Raw genomic sequence first — 18,095 nt, forward strand, 5'->3', positions numbered from 1 at the left:
AGAAAAACACCATGTGATTAAGTTTTACCCATCAAGTCTGTATTCACCCATACCATTCATGGTCTTTGGGCAATAGCTTGGCACTCATCTGTGTGTTTTGTGTGTGTTAGGGCATTGGGCAGAAAAGAAAGCGCTGATTGTATATTCTCATACCTTTGAACTTTGAAAATTAGTTTCCCTAAGCTCAAATTCTCTCCTGTATTTAGATTTGTTTTAACAGGAAAGATGTATATTGGCAGGAATCACATCTGTTGACTTTTGGTTATAGGATTTTCACTTCCACCGTTCTTAGGGGCAAAGGTCAGCACTTGAGAAAACAAATTTTCAGCTGATTTATTTTCAAAAGAGGGCTGAAAATACACGTTTAAAAAAAAGTATATTATTGCAATCACCCTGCACAGTGCAGGTGAGTGTCGAAACTAGATGGAGATCTGTTCATGTTTGGAAAACCTTAATTCTATTAATCAGTCGCGATAAATATGAAAATATTTGTTTGAAGTTTGCAAGGTAGTGCCCATGATCATCATTATTGTGTATAACCAAAGTTTTGGAGCTATATTGAACTGACAAAGTGGACTGGATGGAAGACAAACTTGAGTGGCTGTCATGTGAAGTATACTTTAAACAGGTATTGCTTAAATGTTATTTTAGTCGACACATTCAATTTAAAGTTTGCTGTACATTGTATTCATGATAACTTATTTTGTTGCTTTATCAAGAAAGAAAGAATGAATTAAGAAGTAATTTTACAGCAACCATAATGTTTAGAGACAGGAGGCGACAGTTGATTATTAAATGGAACGACATCGCCCCCTGTCGGAGTGGCCGCTTGTCGGTAAGGACGTCGTTGCTAGGTGAATCATACTAGTCACTGATTGGCTGCTCTCCTCACTGTTAACCAATCAGCACTACTTTTGTAGAAAGGTGTCGTCTTGTGGTGAAGCGTCTAGATACGAGAAATCTTCTGCAAACAGGCAGCCTGTTGAACACTGTTAGCTTGCTTACTTTTCTTTATCGTTTTAGGGTAAAAGAGGAAAGATAATTTGAAACACAATGGCAGTGGCATGAAACCATTTCTTATGCTATTAAGACTAAACAAGTCAAGCTGTTTGCCTAAACTGAAAGATAACTTTAGCTAACGTTATTGAAACAAGTGTCCAGCACGTATTTCCACTATGTTAAAATTCAACTTCAGGAGGGAGAAAGACAACGAGTTTGTAAGTTTAGCGTCTCTTATTAAATAAATTGACCTTGTTTAATTTCTAACTAGCGAAATGTGCTTTTTTTGGGGGGTAATTTAGCTAACACTAACCTAGCGTTTAATTAGCTGTTAGATACCTTTGGTTAACCTTAGCAGAAGTTAGGCTAACGTTAGATATTTCAGAAATGTTTAAGCTAGCGTTTGATAATACCCGTTTCGTAACGTTAATACGTCAAGTGGTGTAATTGTATTCATATTGTTGACCAACATTAAAACAGCGAGTAAAATGAGGGATTTATCATCTCTGCTATTATTTAGAAAGGCAGTTAAAGTACTATTGACCGCTGAATACTGGACACATTGTGGCCAATAGAACAGGCTGTTTGAATACTTCAGTGTTTGGTATCTCGTTTATCAAGTGGTCATGTTGTGATTCTGTAGTCATCCTTTCCACCTTTGTGACGTTAGCCTCTTTGTTTTTCGTCAGTGTGGATGTGAAACAATGATTTAATGTAACGTTACTAACTGAAACTCTCCTCAACCATTGTCCCACATTGTGTGTGTTAATGTCCGTCTATGTGATGCTAACCCTCTCTCTAACCCTCCTTTGTGCACGTTGTGTAGAAGCATATAGCTCATGGTTTGATCCCTGCTGCCTCCATTGCTCCCAAGCCTGCTGTGCCTCGTACCCCGCCCCCACGCAGCCCAAACCCCTCACCCGAGAGACCCAGGTACCTAACAACCTCCAACCTCCTTTCATTTCGCTGTGTTCTTCTTCTTCTTCTTCTTCTTCTTCTTCTTCTTCTTCTTCTTATGACTGTTCTGTAAACTAGCCAGTGATTCATCTCAGATCCTTTTCCGTACTTTAACTTTAACTCTATGATGCATCTTTGTAGATCTTGATTCTCAAAAATGTACTCGCATGTATCACCAGCCTATGTTGTCCTCAAACATTTGCTTATTATTGACATGTTGTAGAAGAGTTGCATTCTGGTCTCCACTGTTATTGTCACTGCAATTCAGAACCATCATCAATTAATTCATCACTAAGCATCATCATACATTTACCAAACAGTGTATCACATCAATATCAACATTAGAAATAATAAAGTTTGACTTGACATTTTGATGTGATTAGCAGCATTTCTTGTGCTTGTATTACAAAGTATCTGTCCCTCCTCATATGAATTACGTATTTCCATCTACAGATCGGCCTTAGCAGCAGCCATCTTGTCTTCATCACTCACTGGACAGACATGGGCCCTCCCCCCCATCCGGCCGAGGTCTTTCTCTGAGACTGGCCAATCAGAGTCCTTCATATCTGAACCAAACATCAGCACAGACCTTTTCATCAGGTAAACTCCCTCTGGCAAATACATCAGTAGTATCACAAGCGTTGTGACAAATTATTCTAATTACAAGAGGTGACTCTCTAAGTTTAAACCTCACCTGGGGCTGTATCTGTCAAGTGTGTCACAGTAGAAAATGGGCCAAAGTGGTACACGATTGGGCCTACTTTAAGGAAGAGTAGTAAATGTATTGTTTGAGCCTCTTCCAATAGAACATTTGGGGGAAATAAAGGAAAATAAATGTCTGTAAAATTTGAGATGTGACCTTTAAAAATGAAAGAAAAGATTTAGAATACGGGTAGTTAATGTCTATCTTAAGAAGCCATCTATGCTGTTCTAATTCTTTCTTTTTTTTGGTGCAATTTTCAAAGTAGGCTTCTCATAGAAGGCAATTTTTTTCACATCACAGAAGAATAAGCACAAGTATAAATAATAGAATGAATGATAGCTGAATTCTATTTAGCTGTTTTGGTTATAGTGATAGTGATATTACTTTATTACCTTCCTCAGGGACAGATGGTCAGACGATTTGGGCAGCCGGCCGCGCCTGTCCTCCCCTGACCACTCAGAGGAGGAGTTGGAAGACAAGGAAGAGGAGGTGGAGAGTGAGGAGGACAGGGAGGAACATGTTTACCAAACTCTTGACAGAAAGGAGAATTGTGTACTCACTGAACCTATCTATTCTCTGCCACTAAAACCGAAGGTGAGACTCTACAGCACGATCTCATTGTTATGTGTAAGCAAGTTTCTGACTAGAGTGTTGCTCGGTCTGGGACCATAATGAATGGGTATGCATTTAATTGGAACATACTACTTCCTCATTACATTGCACCTTGAACTTTGACCCTCTTGCTCATACATCCACAACGCAGAGGACTGAATGGCCAGAGAAGCATGCTGGCTTACATACTGCAAAATGCGACTGGATGCAGGAGGACATCCTGGCATTTTTGGCATTCTATGTTTTGGGACAAACTAAATCTTTTTCTGAAATACTAAATATTATGGTAGTGGTATGGTTCCTGCTGTGACAAGTCAGAATATCTGCTTCTGAAATTTTGCGTTGAGGGACGATAAGTATCCTTTCTCAAATACTTTTATACTTGGTTCAGTTTGTTTGTTGTTGTGACACCAGTCTGATCCACTGGGAGGCACAGTTTCACACAGAATAAAGGTAACGTAATCTATTGAGCCTCGTACTGTAGAGAAGATTTGTAAAGTTTAGTCGTAGGTTTTGACTCTGCTCAGTCATCATTTTTAGGACTTGCAGAGAGTGTTGAGATATCCTTTCAGTGTCCCTGAATCACTACTTATGGCTAATGTTCCTTTGTAAAGCTCTTTTTGCAGTGCCATTGCAGTTTTCCTACCTTTGGCAGGTGTTTTTATTTATTTACTGAGACTTCTCCCTTTGCCACATAACATCACTCTGCATCGTTTGCCTCTCACAGTTCAGGAGCAACTTGCGTTTAATATTGAATTTATAATTGTGATTTATGGTAGTCACTGACAACAGGGTATTAGAAGTGGGTACCGAACACCGAGCCATGCACCTGAAATGTCTCTCTTTACATAGTTAAGTCAACTCCATGGTCTGTATCTATCATTTTTACCTGTGAGATTTATTCCCAAAATCCCAATAGCTATATCTCAAGAGTCTGCTCTCACAGCACATGTTTCTATTCTATTCATGTTATTGCCCTGTATACCGCTACATTGGGTTGCTAACCTGTAGTGGTCCCACTGGGCTCTGTTTCCCCCTGTAGAGTATGCTGAAAACATTTTAGCAGCACAGAGGATGTGATGTTTCTAAGGTGAGCAACCAAACGAACAGGCGTTTCTATTATTTTGTCCATTTACATCAACGAGGCTAACAGGATTACAGAAACACATCTCTGTTTAAAGCATGCTGTTCAACTGCAGCCTCCAATGTGACCATGCAGTTGAATCTGCACCTCTCTGAATACCTTTTATGAAGGTATAAGTAATATAGCAAGACTGTTGTATTGAACCGCATCAGATGTACTTAATAAACAGCCAAGTCAGTGTCTATGAATATAGTTTATTTTCTTGTCATTTGAGCATTGTGCCTTGAACGAATTAGCAGATGACGTTGTTCAGTCTGCCACATTCTTGTATTTCATTCTTTCTTTGCTTCCTTCTTGCTCATTCACATGGCCTTATGTGTCTCTGGGGATTCGCAACAACACTGTATACGCACTAACAAGAATCTTTTCTCCACATTTGGACAATGGCCATAATGGCCATAGTGGTCTCTGCACAAAAGGGATCCGGGCAGCAGGGCTTTGGAAATGTCTTTGAAAAGACTCATTATCTGTCTCTGACTGCCTGTCTGTTGGTCTGGCCTGTCTGTCTTTCAGACCTGTACACCCCAGCTCATTCAGATGTCTAGCAGGAGAGCGCCTTCTCCAGGTAATTACTCATAATCTGTCAGTAAGTGGCAATATTACCCGACCTATAATAAGACCAAACGCTGTGTATAGTTTAATGAGGCAACCCATTGTACATTTACCTTAGCCTTAACCTCACAGCCCAATAAAACAACAGATGTCAATATCTACATACTGTAGATTTCCAATGAGTTTTCTTGGAAGAGATAACAAATTACTCAAAATTTTCTTTATACATTTGACAAACTGATGTTGGCGTATTTACTGGTCAGACTATGAGATTCTATGTATGTTGTTTGTTTGTATATCCAGAGATTGTAGGAAGTAGTCACTAGCAAACATTCTGCCTCTGACTGGGTAGGACTTTTTTTGATCTTTAGGGTCCACTCAGTTTCCACATTACGTTCACATTAAAAGCATATAAGGTGGTACTCCTGCTGGTTGTAACCACGGATGTGAAGAGATGGTGGCAAAGATGATTACCTTCAACAGACAATATGGTGGTTGGTGTCAGTAAGTAGACGGAAATATCTATCAGCAGCCTTCGGTAGTACAGAGGAGTTGGAATGCTTCTAATCATAAATTGCTAACAGACCGGATGTACTCTAATAAAGTAGAAAAATTAACCATGAAAATCATTCAAACAACATGCAGCAAAATAAATGTAACAGATGATATATAAAGAGACGTGCAACTGGATTTCAGAATTTTCTCCCATAGAAAGAAAAAGAAAAGAATGGTGACTCTCTTCATATGACTCCTCCTCAGGCTTAAGAGGACGACGAAGATGCAACTCTTAACTCAACCAAAATGTAGTTTCACAGCAGACATGATGTACCTTACATCATTAAAAGCTGAATGGACAGCTTCATTATACAGTTGTTGTTACCAAAGCTGGCCTCAGGCTTTTCACGGTGCTAAATGAAAATGTTTTATGTGTCCCTAAAATGCTCCTACTTTTAACAACTAAATTGTGTACGCTACACTCAGGCTGGCTGTGTTCTAAAGTAACACATTCAAGCTATGCAGAAAGTCACATTTAAAGAACAATATGCATTTCATGGTTAAATTGGGTTATGTAGTTAAGCACACAGGAACCATCACTTCTTCTGCGATTGCATGCATTCAATGATGGCTTTATTTTTCTTATCTAGCAGTGATTCACTACGACGTATTTCTTTGATTCCAGCACTCATCCTATTGGTGCTGCCTTTTTGTATTGTTTCTGATTTTTTTCTTGTCTCTCAGATCTTTCTGAGGAAACCAGTGTCCTTTGTCCCGGAGACAGCAGTGATTCTACCAAGAAGAAAGCCTCTGTCAGGAAGAGCCCTGGAAGTCGGGGAGATGTGCCGTGTGGGTGTAAGTCCCAAAGAAGCCTGCTGTGTGTCTTCTTGTTATTTTGACTTGTTTTTTTTTTACCCAGCTTTTGATTTATAGCACATAAAAAACATGGCTTGCTTTAGATCAGGCAAAAATAAACCTCTTTCCCTTTTTGTAGTCTTTCATGTCCCGACAGGCCAGTGCTGTCTGATGGGAATATGCCCTCTGTTGGTTAGGTTCTTACTAATGATTATGATGCATTTTATCCAGTTAAATAGAACTTTAGTCACTTAAGTGACTGTCAGATTACTTTAATATAAAACAGTTTTCTGCTTCATACACACATTTCTTTGTTGATGTGTGAGATACTTGCATATTCCCATAAGTATTATGTATTGAGATTACATTTTTTTGCAATACAGCAGATTTTTCACATTTTATTCCATTGAGAATATTTTTGTGTACTGCCAGCCAAAGTATTGACCTTCCCGATTACAGCCGAGCTACCCATCCTAACCACCGACCAACCCAGCCAAGCCAAAGACCTGAAACACCCCACCCATTCGTCTACAAAGCTCAGCAAGGCATGCGATGAGGTGCAGAGGGAGGTAGCAGGGGCCTTGCCAGTGAAGGACACAAGGATGGTGGATGAACAAAAGCTCCTGGAGGAGAGACTGCAACGGCTGGAGCAGGAGATCTCCCACAGCCAAGCCGCCTCTAACCCGAGGTCATCGGCAGGTAGAGTGGACGAGCCGCTGGAGAATCACGTATGGGAGATGGAGAATTAATCAAGTGGAATAAAGGTTAAAGGGTGGAGGGTTGGGGGGGGGGGTGAAGGGAGAGGGAGTGAAGCAGGAAGTGAAGCAGGGAGGAGGGAGCTGGAGATAGGGCTGTGAATAGATAGGGTGTAATGAAACACGGAAAGGAAAAAAACACACAAAGAGTTTAAAAAAGGATGGAAAATTGGCAGTTTAATTAGGTAGCAGGTTGGCTCTGTGATTAGGGACTCCTACCTCCCGGTGGGCAGAAAGATGCAGCATGGAAAAGTACTATTCATTATCTGCTATGAAGCATTCATTATGTTCTATTTATCATCACCCGAGGGTGAAGGGTTCAGGGTCAGTCAGCAGACCACATGGAGAGTCAAAGCCATGTTGAAGAAAGACCAAAGCCATCTTACAAAATACACCATAGTCGTCTTTAGTTTAGATTACACCAGCCCTCTCTGTTCCCTTCTTCCTGAAACTATAATAATGAATATGGTTATTGTATATATAGTTAGGCCACTAAGCCCTCGACTTTTCTTGTTTGCGGGCATGTCTCAGAACTATGTATAACCGGATCTGCTGTGCTCACAGGCAGCCAGGCAGAGCTACTGAATCTGAGGCAACACGCTCAGGAGCTGGTGGATGAAAATGACGCCCTCAAATTGACAGTTCACCGTCTGAATGTGGAGCTGAGCCGCTACCAAACCCTCTTCAGGCCGTTGACCAAACAGGAAGTACGTCTAGCTACGAGGTAACGCCTCTGCTTTTCGAGCCGTACCTCATCTCATTTTCACAAATTGACAATTTATGAATGAGACCTCCTGTAACCTGATCGTAGGCCCTGTGAAACAGTTATGGGCTCATGCCTTGCATAAGAGACCCCTGGTAGAAGGCTAATGTTGGCAGCCTTAAAAAGCTTCCCTGTAGAACAGTTCCTAATTACACCAGGGCCCTTTCTGTTATCAACCAGCCTCTATCACTCCAGCTCATGCTGCCAGAATTAAATGAAAACAGGAGTACCTGTTCTAGTGTACTCCTCTGCTCTCTTCACCGACAACAGCAGCTTTTATACCAAATCTATGACCAGTACTTTGTTTTCACAGCAAGCCTTCAAGATAGAAATCTGCCTTTTGATTTGAATCCAGCTGAGCTAAATAAGGCTTATTTTTGTCTGTCCTTCTATCAGATTTGTTGCACTAAAGGAGTCACTTCGTTCCCATTTGCGGCTGTGTGTCCATTCTGGTATATTGTGTGTTTTACACGGCAGAAGGAAGCTGGCCTGTGGCTTTAATCATGGCTACCTCATGCTGTGTCTTCACACCAAGAGATCTCTGCCACCAGTTTGCTTCTGCTATTGCTGGATGTCTCTGCTAGTTCTAATTACTGACAGCTGGTGAAAGGAAGAGATAAAGGAAAAGATGAGGACGTAGTTTTATAGCAGAATGATAATAAGAGATAGGATAAAATCTGAATCTGAATTTGTTAAATTGGCCAAGCTAGAAGTAAACTTTGTCCACTTCTATAGATCCCATTAACATGACATTTTACTTTAGATTTCCCATTTGTTCTGTAGTTATAACCTACGAAAATGTTGGATTAGCTTCCCTGTGCACCAGTCCACAAGAAGCAGCAGACTTCAATCCTCTCTCACCATTTTATTTAAATATGTTTACTTTGTGTGAATGACGACATTTAAAGCAGCCATGTCAACCATGGCTGCTACGCATGATGACTAACTTTCTTACTGTGTTTCATCCAGAGCTCAAGAATCAGCGGCTTACCAAAGACAGGGTCTCCTCCTCCCTGGCTGGTCAGTATCTTTATATAGCTGCACATTACTTTCATACGGCAGGGCAGGATTCTAACCGTATGGCTGGGTAATAGTCAAAATGAGCAAATCAATCTGTTTAAGATGGCCGGCTAGTTTAATAGGCAAGTCGTTAATAAAAAAAAAGAAAAGCTGAATGATTGTTTAGCAGATTGATTTGGATTCAACATGTGTAATCATACATGCTCAGTCTGGTGACACATAACGGGTCTGATAGTTTGGAAGCTCAACTTCACCGAAACCTGCTTCACCTCTCAAATGACCAAAACACAAAGCCAGGTTGTTCATTATGTGTCCACAGTGACTAGAATCCTGCTGGATAGATCAAGGAAATAAAGCCCATTTGCACTTTGTGTGGTTCAGATTTACCAACTGGTGGGCTGGTAAATGATTTTCCTTCCTTCGATAAGCCCCATATGTGAAGAGATCCATGGTTTTGATGTTCTCTTTGTCCCTTTTTTTTTTTTTTTAGCTTGACATGAAGTATTTATCTCCTTTGGTGCTGGCCTATGAAGACAGGATGAACGAGAAAGACGCACTTCTGCAAACCACTGAGGTAAAGTGTATGTGAGAGAAACTGTATGTGTGTGCGTGTGTTTGTTATTATTATCCGCTATTATCATCTGATCATTTAGGAGAATGTTATGTGTTATCAGAGACAGAGGCAGCAGACTGTTAATGCGCTGCCTCGGCTGTAATGCACGGGATCAAAACAGATTTATCTGACTGAAAAGTCACATTTATAACCAGTGAAGCAGAGGGTATAGGTTTTATTTTCAATCATCGATTATTAATCAACAATTAATTACGATCCTGTTGAATGATGACTGAATCTTTCCTGTGAGCTGATTGTTCAGTAGAAGGCCTGTTGAGATGTTTTGATCTGATCCTCTGGAGTCGACCTGCTCCGGAGCCTCAGTGTTCCACTGAACGACTCAGAAGGTCTTTTGTTCCAGCAGCAGTCAGATTTTTAGATGTGGTTTTTAGATTTAGTATCTTTCTGATGTGATTCATGTCTCAAATATCATTTTATGATGTTATTTATTTGTTGTAATGTAGTGTTTTGTCTGTTATGCACTATGGAAACTATGTCTATTGTTGATTTGTTGATTTGGTGGCAAATGAGTTTCATTAATGATGCTTTCTAATCTAATCTAATCTAAAAGTTAGCTGGCTAACCCACTTATCCCGCGTCATGGCACAGGCCCCTGGAGAACTGGTGCACCCAGCTGTGGTTGCTATCAAGGTTTTTGTCTTGGAAGGAAGACCCCTGATCCTTAGGTAGAGGATTTCTTTTTTAGTTTTTGTCTGTTTTCCACAGGAGGAGGTGAAGAGGTTGCGTGTTCATGTAGTAGCTGTAATCAAAGAAAACGAGAGACTCCATGATGACGTTACAAAGATCGAAGGGGTCAGCCAGAAGAACTGGTAAGAAGAAATGTTCTCTCTGTGCATGTGTATTGGTTCGACACCATCAGCACTTGCTTGGCTGTCGCCATTCATTCCCCCTGATGTAGTGAAAATGGAATACCTCCTTTATTCTCTCCTGCACCTCTGCTTGCCCGTCTCTGGGTCTGTACCTAAAGCTTATATTGTGTGAAAGGATGAAATAGAAGTAGTAAAATCGTTATCTCTTCTGCTGCGCTCCTATATCTTCCCCCATCACTACTCTGTCTTTTATCATCACTCTGACTTGTAATGTTGCTGAACGCTGACTCGTGTCTTTTCATTGTAAGTAGCTCTGACATGTCAGATATGGTCAGATAGAGACATTTGAACCTGTTTTAAGTTGTGTATCAACTCAAGAACAATGTGAAGATTCATTAAGACATGAGTTGTGTGTGTTTAAATACTTTTCTTACTGTAGACTAGAGTACAGTACATGATGTTTCCTGTTGTGCTGTCTTACCACGTGAGACTAAGTGTTAAGTGCTGTTTACGGTTCATCAGTTTCCATAACAATCCCTGATTTCCCTCAGAGAACATTGATTGTCCTCCAAAGCATTAAGAACAACATCACACAAATTCTCCATCTAATTATGAATAAACAAACCGTTAGGTTTCAGTTTCCTTCAAAATACGCATTATAGCGTACACATATCTGTGTAGCAACAACACATAGAAGATGACAGTTAACCGTGTACATAATGCAATTATAAAAAGAACATTTTCCAATGCCGCCTCAAGACCCATCTCTTCTCCACGACCTTCTGTTAATGTGTGAGTCACCTTGTCTGTTGTTTGTTTCACCACCGCTCCTTTTTGTAAAGTGACTTTGAGTTCTAGAAAAGTGCTAAAAGTTATTATTAATATTACTAGTGCTTAGAAAGAGATACTGTACTTTATATTAGGATTACAAATGTTATCTAAGATCTTGTCTTTGAAAGACTAAAAATCCTCCAGGAATGTTTTAAGAGAATACTCTTGGAATATTTATTTGTGTCTGTTGTGGTTTTTCCACAAAAACCTTCACTTAACTTGTGATGCCCAGTGTTGGTTTAGACGTCACATGTACATTCAGACTTTGGCTTTTAAAATAAAAGTGATTATATTTCCAAAAAGGTACAATCTATTCAGTACCATTAAGGCAGGTTTGTGATTATTCATGGTGCCATATTATAGCAGCTTTGTGCTATAGACATTCTCTCTCTCTCTCTTTCTCCCTTCAGTCATCAGCTACAACAACAGGCCCTCCTGGTATTGCAGGAGAACCAGGTCCTGATTGATCAGCTCGAGGCTGAGCACGTTAAGGCCAAGGCCAGCCACAGCAGACACCATTCTGAAGGTACAAAGCTGTACATCCTCGGCGACTGTGTTGTTGTCTCCGAGCGCACCAGCTGGAAGATGCAGAACACACAGCACCACGACTGTTTTTCAACAGTTAGTATAACAATGATGATACAAAATTAACAAGAAATAGTTTGGTGAAAAAGTTCCGATTCGATTTCAGTTACAAAGTATTTTATGTTGTTAATGGTTACTTTATATCTTAAAATGTGACACAGCAGGGTTGGCTTGAAATGCCACTTTAGGAATAGAACGTGAACCGCTGATTTAGGTTTTTTTAAAAGTTGAAAAGGAGGCTGTCCAGCATATTTAATTATTAATGTAATCGGTGTACCGCATAAACAAGCAGAATTCTTCTTCTCTTCCCTCGCTTTGCAGTTTCCAAGGTGTGTAAGCAGCTGATGTTGTTGGAAGCAGAAAAGCAGCGTTTGCAGGAGGACCTGGAAGAGAGCAGGAGAGAGTTGCAGAAAAATGGAAGGGATGTACAAGTGCTGCAGGCCCGCCTCAAGGATGCCGTCACATGGGACGAACACTGCAACATAGCTGGGAGACTCAGGCGGTACGGCTACAATGTCTCATTTTATCTAACATTTCTTTCTTTAAAAGGATGAATCGGTCGGTATTAAACACAGTTCTGCTTCTTAACTGGGACACATTTCTTTTCATTTTGCGAAGTAAGAACAAGAAAGACAAGAATATAACTACTGAGTAGTTTTTATTAGTGACACACACTGCGACATTGTGGCACACACTCTCGCTCGCTGTATGTCAGGAAAGGGTGTACAGCGTCCTTGATATTGTCCAAAAGGCCACATGCCAGAGCTTCTCGTCGTCTTCTTACGTCTTACTTCAGTTTATTATTTATTCAACTTAAAATAGATTTGTAGAAGACAAAACAAGAACAAGACAAACAAACAAACAAGAGTAGCACCTGAAGCATTGCATTGTTAATCACAGTAAACCGGGGCACTTGGATGTGACGAATGTCGTACAGAACCCTAGCTGTAATTACTTTAGTTATATTTGATAGAGGTGGGAAAGTAATCAAAACAAGTAGTAGTAAAACTCTATGTAGGTTTGTACATTTTGTAGTGATGGAATATTCTTTGTTGAAAAGTGTTCACCAAGGCCCAGATGTTTTGTTATAATGTGCTGTGCAATCTGCTCGCGGCTCTCAGACAATTGGAGCAGCAGGAGAGTAGGAATAAGAGTGAGATGGATGAGACACGTCTCAGATCGTCCAGCCTGCAAGAGGAGAACAGGACTCTGGCTCTGGACAAGGCCAACCTGACTGCTGATATAAAGAGAATGGAGGCTGAGCAGGATCTCACCAAACAAGCCAACAGGTACTTAATATACTTCTTTCTTTGTCTGATATCATCTTACACATGAAGCCTATGACATGCCAGTCAGCCACAATTCCATCACGTCACCTCAAAGAAATGTTAGACACTTTATTTTGGCAGTATACTGCTACTGTCCCTAATACTGCTATTGCTACTAATACTGTTGAGCAGACTAAGATGTGCAGTCAATACTAGTCCAGCTAATATCATTGGCATGTTTCATAATCTGCTGTTTAAAAAAAATGTTTAGCCCAAAGCAATACAATATACTGTACACACATCTGTTAACCTGTTAATCCCGAACGACGCCCAATTGGGCGTCGCGAGTGTTTTGCGAAGAAGAGCGTCATATAAATCACTTTTCTGAAATGAATATAATGAATTTTACCCACATGCTATATATCTACTTAACGACAAGAGTCTGAGAAAAAATACAAAAAAAGTAATTTTACTCACTCAAAACACAATTATACACAAAGTAATATATAAACTACCAAGTTCTAGCGCAATACCACGTATTTTTCAGCGAGCTACAGCGAGCTACGCACTCTGAATGCAGATATCATCACAAAAAAAGAGACCGTCATGGCTGAAGATAGCTTAGCAAGCATGAGAATTCCACCCTGAATCCGCAGATATCTTCCATATTTCTCTCCTTCAAACCGTTCAAACGTTACACCGTGGAACACACACTAGATCAACCAACCACAGAGCAAAACATTTGAAACGCACCGTACCTTGAGCTGGTTTTCTGGGCGAAAAACTCTGTAAATCCACTTAAATCCTTTTGCTACATATGCGCTGGTCCCTCTCTTCCTTTTGGGAGTAAAATAGATTTAATCAAGGCATTTATGCATAGATAGTCCTCCTTTTACTTTTCAGCAAATCATTTCGACGCTCGGTCTGTTGCGCAACTCTTTTGGAGTTTTAGTGGCTAAAATGTCTGTCAATCACCTGACTGACCGACCCACCGCATTCTACACTCATTTCCGCATTCTACGACGTATCACATGTGCAAATCGACCAATCATAGGCTTCGAAAGCTGCCAATACACACACAGGAAGCGACAAACAAATCACATAAAACACATAAATCAGGCCCCTGAGAGGTCAAGAATGGTCCAAATTGATGCCAAACTGCTGTATTAGATAGATTGAACCCTGTTAGTGATAAAACAAGTGAAATATATAGTTATATAGTATACGTATACAATTAGAATAGAACAGCTGGAAACCTGGTTCCAAATTTCGAAAAATTCCGAATTTTGGCTTGACCTGGCATGAACTTTCTGTACTCCAACCTCTATCAACTTGGCCTGCTTCACTTTATCAAAGCCAATTCTTTTTTTAAAAGGACTGCTGACATGTTGTGCTATGATTGTGGAGAGTTTTAGGCTTACTGCTGCATTATTTCAAAGACAAAGGTGCTTTCTTTTCCAGGCGAACCTGAACATTTTCAATTTGAGCTGTGTGCCATCTTCATTCAGCATTAACCAGTAACATATACACTGATATGTACACATATTAACAAACTATCACATGTGTTAGTGTTATTATTCCATTGAAATTATTCAAATAGACCTTGTAGTTAGAGAGATAAGCCCCTTTAAGTATGGGTATGACATAAAATAGGCTTAGGGAAAGTGAATGACAAAATCGACTTAGAAAGTCTTCTAAGATTGATAAGGGGCTGTTTATAATATTTATTATACAGTAAACATAGAAGAATGTGATTATTTAAAGCCCCTTCACACTCATTGCCCACCCACACATTATTTTGCTAGAATAGGGCCTCAGGAGTGTGCGGTCATGTACAAACTATTTGATAGACATCTCCCTCCATCTCTTGTTGATTTTGTTGCACCTATTAGCGCAGGGAAGCTTACAGCTCAATTATTCTTATTAATACATGGAGTTTAGTGACCTCACATCATTTTCAGCATAGCTCTGCTCGACTTTAACCTCGACAGAGTTGCAGTCAGCCGGAATATAATATAATAAAATACCTGTTTGGGTTTGCAGGGCCTATAATGGTTATACAATTGTGGCTAATAATTATTGAATCAAGTGTGAACCAGAGTTTAATTGAACTAAAAAAGAAAAAAAAACATGAAGTCCTCCTTATTAAATCAAGTCGCCAACCACTTCATCAAACCACTAATTAGCACTCCCAGTTTATGCTGAAGTGAGATTTGAGCTGGTAGCTTGATCTCTGGTTGCTGGAAAGGTCAGCGGTAACTAGAGGAAATGCTCAGAACCCCTTTTTTGTTCAGTGTTCTATCTCATGGTATAAAAAAATATGCCCCCTCTACCCAAAGAGTACAATCAAAATGATGTCTTATTGCGAGAGAGTTATTTATCAATTTGTAAATTGCCAGAGTGACTTTTCAACAGTTCACATTATACCACAGTTCACATCAGGTTATTCTCCTACAGTACACAATTTATTGTGGTCAGGGATTCCAGCTGTTTTAAAATGTGGTCTGTCCTCTGCCACTTCCCTCGGCTCCCTGCAGACCTGAGCTGAGATTAAAGTGGACTGTCTCATTCCGAAGTGTGAAGATTGTCAGAAGGTGTTTGATTATTTGATGCGTTCACCCTGCTCCCATCATAAAGGCAGGATCTCAAGATATCATCCAGTTTGCATTCCCTGTTTTCAACCATTCCATCTGCCCTGTTTCTTTCCCTTAACCCCTGAGACATTGTATTCTTCTTCATTCTTTTCTAAATCTCTTCTCTTCTCCGCTTTACTCGTCCTCATTCTTTTTCTCTACCCCCCATCTATTTTCTTCTGTTCTGTTTCATTATCTTCTTCTCTCTCTGTCTCTCCATCATCCAGGAAAGCTGAGAGGAGGATGAGTGTATTGAAGAGACAGAAGGAAGAGTGCGTGTTGAAAGAGGAAAACACTCGGCATTACATGGGAGCTGTCATTTCTGTGGCTGAGCACATTTCCCTGGAGAGAGACCAACTATTACAAATGGTACTACCAATGCTACTGATAGTGTTGAAAGATTTTGTACATCACGTGGTACACATGATTCACGTGGAGTAGCATCACTACTCACACCCTAGCGAGACAATGTATGTACATACAGGTGCTAGTGATATCCCTGACACCTCTATGACTGCAGTAAAACAAGGGAGTACACATTGACCTTTTGACACTGCAGAAAGTCTGGATATTACACGCGATAGTTCAGACACTCATAATCTCTATAAACAGATAGCTGCATATGAATGCAATGGAACAAGATTTTGGTGTCAGAAGCGTTGTGGTTTCCGCTTGGTCAATGCTACTCGGACTACAATCATGTTTGAGAGAGTTTTGGCTGCAAGCAGGGAAACAATCAATAATCCATCCGCCATCATCTGAGGAGGATTTCTGCTTTATTAGCATTTCAAAAACATCTGAACCTCAGAAATGTATTCGCCCCCAAAGGCGAAGGACTTAGACACGCCAACACAGATCGTTTCTTCTGTACAAAAACTGACTAATTAGTACAATTATTATAGCTTCCCTATTATAGCTTTAAAAACAATTTAAAAAAAATCTAAAATCTAATTTTTGTATTTGTTTTTGCACCAATTTAATACAAGACTGTATTGATCCCCAGGGGGGAAATTCAGTACAGATAAAAAAAGTAAAACTAAGAATATAGATTAAAAAAATTAACTAATCAAAAGCAGTTAAACTCAACATTGCAAGGCAAGTAGTACACAAATAGTACCCAGTGTTGTACTTCAACCACTAGTGCAGCACTGTCTAAAGGTAAGTCACATAGTGGTGTGATTAGTATTACTATTTTATACTATATTATGTTAATATATGCATATAATACCTTTATGTGTTGCAGTAGTCCATATTCACAAATAGTAAAATAGCAACTCATGCTGTATTACTCCAGTTAGGCTATTGAGTAATACGGAGCAGCCTTGCAGCGTGTTGCTGATGGCAGTTGGTCAGCAGAGGCAGGAAAGTCAGAGGAACCTTTTGTTTTTGGTGCCAGAAGTCGTGTATTTGTCATTTGTCAAACACAGCAGTTTCTAGTCTCCATGTCAGCACAGCTGTGAGATGCAGAAAAGGGGGGGATATGATAAGTGTGAGTGATTAAACATTCCACAGAATGTACTTAAGGTGCTTGAAATCGACCCTTTCGCAGCAGACATCTTGGCATGTCATAGCAGGAAAATCACCAGTGTAATTGATAACCACGTAGGTGAGCAAAAAATGCTCACCTACGTGAGCATGTATGAGCTTTCCTTGACCTCAATGAGAAAACGTCAGAATGTCAAGGAAAGATGTGACAATTCACAAGGATCACACGGCCTTTGTTTTGGCTCACATCTCATCTGAGTGCACTTTTCTCGTTAGTGATTTTGATTTTTCAGAAAGAAATAATCAGCCACTAATTAAATCATAGAATATTTAATTTCAAAGAACATGTAATTTTCTCGCTGTGGAGCATTGTATTGATTAACAAAAGACTCTTATGCTATTAATATGACTTGTTGTTCTTTCAGAGCCTTAATACTTGACTGAAGTAGTCTTTTTTTGGGGTGATAATTCTAACATGGTAGAGGAGTTGCTCTGCAATGTTGGTAGAATAGAATAATATGGTCAGAGCCATGTCAAACCAAAAACATTAAGCTAATCTGAAACAAATAGAACGTGGCTCAGTTGGCTGAGTGTGTGGCAGAGGAACCGAGAAAGTTTTTCTGGTAAATGTTAATAGATTCAGGGACTCTTTTTAGAGGAAAAGTCAGAGCCCGTCGTGTGTGTAAGGTCACACTGACACCATATTAGAGGTAGCGGGTCTAAAGCTAACAAGAACCAATTTGTCTGGAAGAGAACACGATGACTGTGTGTGTGCATGCGCACAGTGAGATTAGGATTGGTTATTTGCTGTGTTGTGGCTGGACCACATTAGTAGGAGCTGTTCTATAGGAGCAGATTTAAAGAAGACTGGCTCGTCCATTGAAGGATAATTGTAGTTGCCTTCAATGTCTGGCTGTGACTTTCAGGATTACTGCATGTATGTAAATTTCCGAGACACTATCTGATGTTCTAGGCTGTGTTTTGTAGGCTAACAG

General features: G+C 40.0%; 1 protein-coding gene across 1 annotated transcript in view; it reads left to right on the forward strand.

The window, feature by feature from the left end:
* Positions 1-1,175: 1,175 nt before the first annotated feature.
* cep89 (centrosomal protein 89) overlaps positions 1,176-18,095 on the forward strand; it is a gene marked incomplete at both ends in the record, with an annotated part of 51,445 nt that continues 34,525 nt past the window's right edge. Inside the window, 15 exons of the mRNA XM_079158925.1 lie at positions 1,176-1,217; positions 1,826-1,932; positions 2,410-2,556; positions 3,061-3,253; positions 4,929-4,980; positions 6,207-6,311; positions 6,777-7,016; positions 7,637-7,779; positions 8,805-8,855; positions 9,346-9,429; positions 10,195-10,298; positions 11,540-11,655; positions 12,036-12,216; positions 12,836-13,003; positions 15,843-15,984. Of these exons, the coding sequence (XP_079015051.1) occupies positions 1,176-1,217; positions 1,826-1,932; positions 2,410-2,556; positions 3,061-3,253; positions 4,929-4,980; positions 6,207-6,311; positions 6,777-7,016; positions 7,637-7,779; positions 8,805-8,855; positions 9,346-9,429; positions 10,195-10,298; positions 11,540-11,655; positions 12,036-12,216; positions 12,836-13,003; positions 15,843-15,984 (1,875 nt within the window). The remainder of the gene's footprint in view (positions 1,218-1,825; positions 1,933-2,409; positions 2,557-3,060; positions 3,254-4,928; positions 4,981-6,206; positions 6,312-6,776; positions 7,017-7,636; positions 7,780-8,804; positions 8,856-9,345; positions 9,430-10,194; positions 10,299-11,539; positions 11,656-12,035; positions 12,217-12,835; positions 13,004-15,842; positions 15,985-18,095) is intronic.

The sequence above is a fragment of the Pholis gunnellus genome (assembly GCF_910591455.1).
Source record: "Pholis gunnellus genome assembly, chromosome: 1".
Lineage (NCBI taxonomy): Eukaryota > Metazoa > Chordata > Actinopteri > Perciformes > Pholidae > Pholis > Pholis gunnellus.